Raw genomic sequence first — 2,179 nt, 5'->3', positions numbered from 1 at the left:
GAGAATTAAATAATTTAAGAAGAACAAAATGTTATACAGTTTATTTAATCTAATATCATGTTGAATTGGTATTAAGATAACTCCATGTTAATTCATGTGACTGTTATCATCTATCTACCAACAGGTACAACTCCACTCAAAATACCTTGTGCTGAAAGATAGACAATACCAATAGATTGTTACAGTCTCCAACTGGTTTCATAAAACATTGTGATATTCAATTAGCGGGGTCTGGGGCTACAGAGGGTGCTCTGGCAGAATAACCATCCCTGTCATTGTAAAGATGTAGAATATATCACTGAGTATTTCACGTGTTGCCAGATTAGAATGGATGTTCAGTTTGAGTCAGTCCTCTTACATGGTGGTCAACTTAGTTCGTGATCTGATTCTGGTAACTATAGGTCAGACGAGTAGTTTGGTATGGATGTAGAATATACCATATAGAGTAATATTGTATGACTTACCTGCCAATAGAACTTGAAGATTCAAAAGTTCATTAAGATCTACCATACCGTTTACTGAAAATATCAACAAAAATACTTTCACTACAACATGAAGTGTATTATAAAAGGTAAACATCCTCGTATATTCATCAGTGGACTTACCCGGTGTCATAACTATATAACAGAATCCTTCTTTAATCCAATAAATCTACCCCCTACCCCCCAATTAATACCCACCCCCCCCTCCTCCCTCTCAATCAATACTCCCCTCCCTCTCTCCCCCATCCCCACCCCAATTAATTTTCACCACGTCCCGTAACACCCCACCACCTCCTCCCTCTCAATCAATACTCACCATTGAGGTCAATCTGAGCAAAGAGGGTGTTGAATAAGTCCAAATCAATGTTCAGTAAGGCCTGTAGAGCAGCTCTGGTCATACCACCGTTAGTTACAGCGGCTGTAATAGTGGCTAGCAGATTAACTCCACCACTTGCACCTCCCAACAGACCGCTTGCACCTCCACTTCCCAACAGACCGCCAACTATACACTCCGACTCCTGGCTCAACAGCATGACAATGGCGACGGCGAAAACAACTGCGATCTTCATCCTGTAGAAAAATGAAATGAAATTAATGGAGTTTTACATCCTACTTTCCTCCACGTGAGTTGGTTAATAGAAACGGTCCTATAGAAAAGCAAATTACAAATAGACTTCAATGATAAGAACCAAAATAGTTATGTGGACTCTCTCAATAAGTTTTGGTTGACTGACACTGTTCAGTCTGTCTATATCGCTAGCTTGATAAGAAATTAAACTATACTTACTTGACTTGAAATTATACCTGAACTTGAAATCTTCAAACTTCGGATGATTTGTTGAAAATTCTTCAAGATTATATACCGTCATTGTGTCAAATTCAATTGATTTCAAGAATTATTTCAACACATTTTTTACTGGGGTAGAAGAGAAGAAGAAAAGAAACCTGAGGGGTGAGTAATGGAATATGTAAATATTGAAAGATAAGAGAAGGTGTAAACGCACATCTAAAAGCTACATGTGAAAAAATATGCAAATTAGTGCGTCACGTGGCTACTTAATATGCATATTTTGTAAAAGTTGTTAAATTATTATTAAGTTGAAATGAACAATGAAAGAATGATTGATTACGTGGTCAAGTTTTCTTGACTTTCTATGTATATCGGGGACACGGATAGCATCAATTTGCAACATTCCAGTAACAGGCTTCTAATGAACATTTGTGAGAGTGACGTCATCAAACGCCTAGTTTAAGTGGAACTGCAAGAACAACAGACGTCTGACTGAAATTCCTTTAAAGAAACGATAACCGATACCAAAGGCTCGTCCAAATGATATACATGGGTAGTATTTCAACGATTTCAGCAAGGCTTTCGATATAGTTTGATATGCTGCTATCAGCCGAGGCTTACATCTCATTGGACCTGGGGACATCTACCAGAGATTTAGCTGGTTCCTTTCGAATCCGACTGCAAACAATCATGGTTAGTATTTTAACGATTTCAGCAAGACTTTTGATATAGTTTGACATGCTGCTATGAAGTACAGACTACGATGTCAAGGGACATCCGGACGCTTACAAGAGTTTCAGGTGGTTCATTGTCAGGGCGATTGATTACTCAGAATGTCCGGTGAGTTTTTTTTAGTGTTCAATACGACGAGTTCTGTTATAAAATAGTGACCCGTGGGAATTGAAAT

At 38.3% G+C, this 2,179-nt stretch overlaps 1 protein-coding gene across 1 annotated transcript; it reads right to left on the bottom strand.

The window, feature by feature from the left end:
- Nucleotides 1-25: 25 nt before the first annotated feature.
- Nucleotides 26-1,351, bottom strand: LOTGIDRAFT_239762 (hypothetical protein; the record flags this gene model as incomplete). The annotated part of the gene is made up of 4 exons (XM_009058962.1): nucleotides 26-151; nucleotides 465-518; nucleotides 799-1,052; nucleotides 1,287-1,351. The coding sequence occupies 4 exons, from the start codon at nucleotides 1,349-1,351 to the stop codon at nucleotides 111-113; spliced, it is 414 nt and encodes a 137-aa protein (XP_009057210.1). The 3' UTR covers nucleotides 26-110.
- Between the last annotated feature and the right edge of the window lie 828 nt (nucleotides 1,352-2,179).

Source organism: Lottia gigantea, assembly GCF_000327385.1.
Source record: "Lottia gigantea unplaced genomic scaffold LOTGIsca_3651, whole genome shotgun sequence".
Classification (NCBI taxonomy): Eukaryota; Metazoa; Mollusca; class Gastropoda; family Lottiidae; genus Lottia; species Lottia gigantea.
The sequence above is the reverse complement of the archived record's forward strand: the minus strand, read 5'-3'. Positions and strand labels throughout refer to the sequence as shown.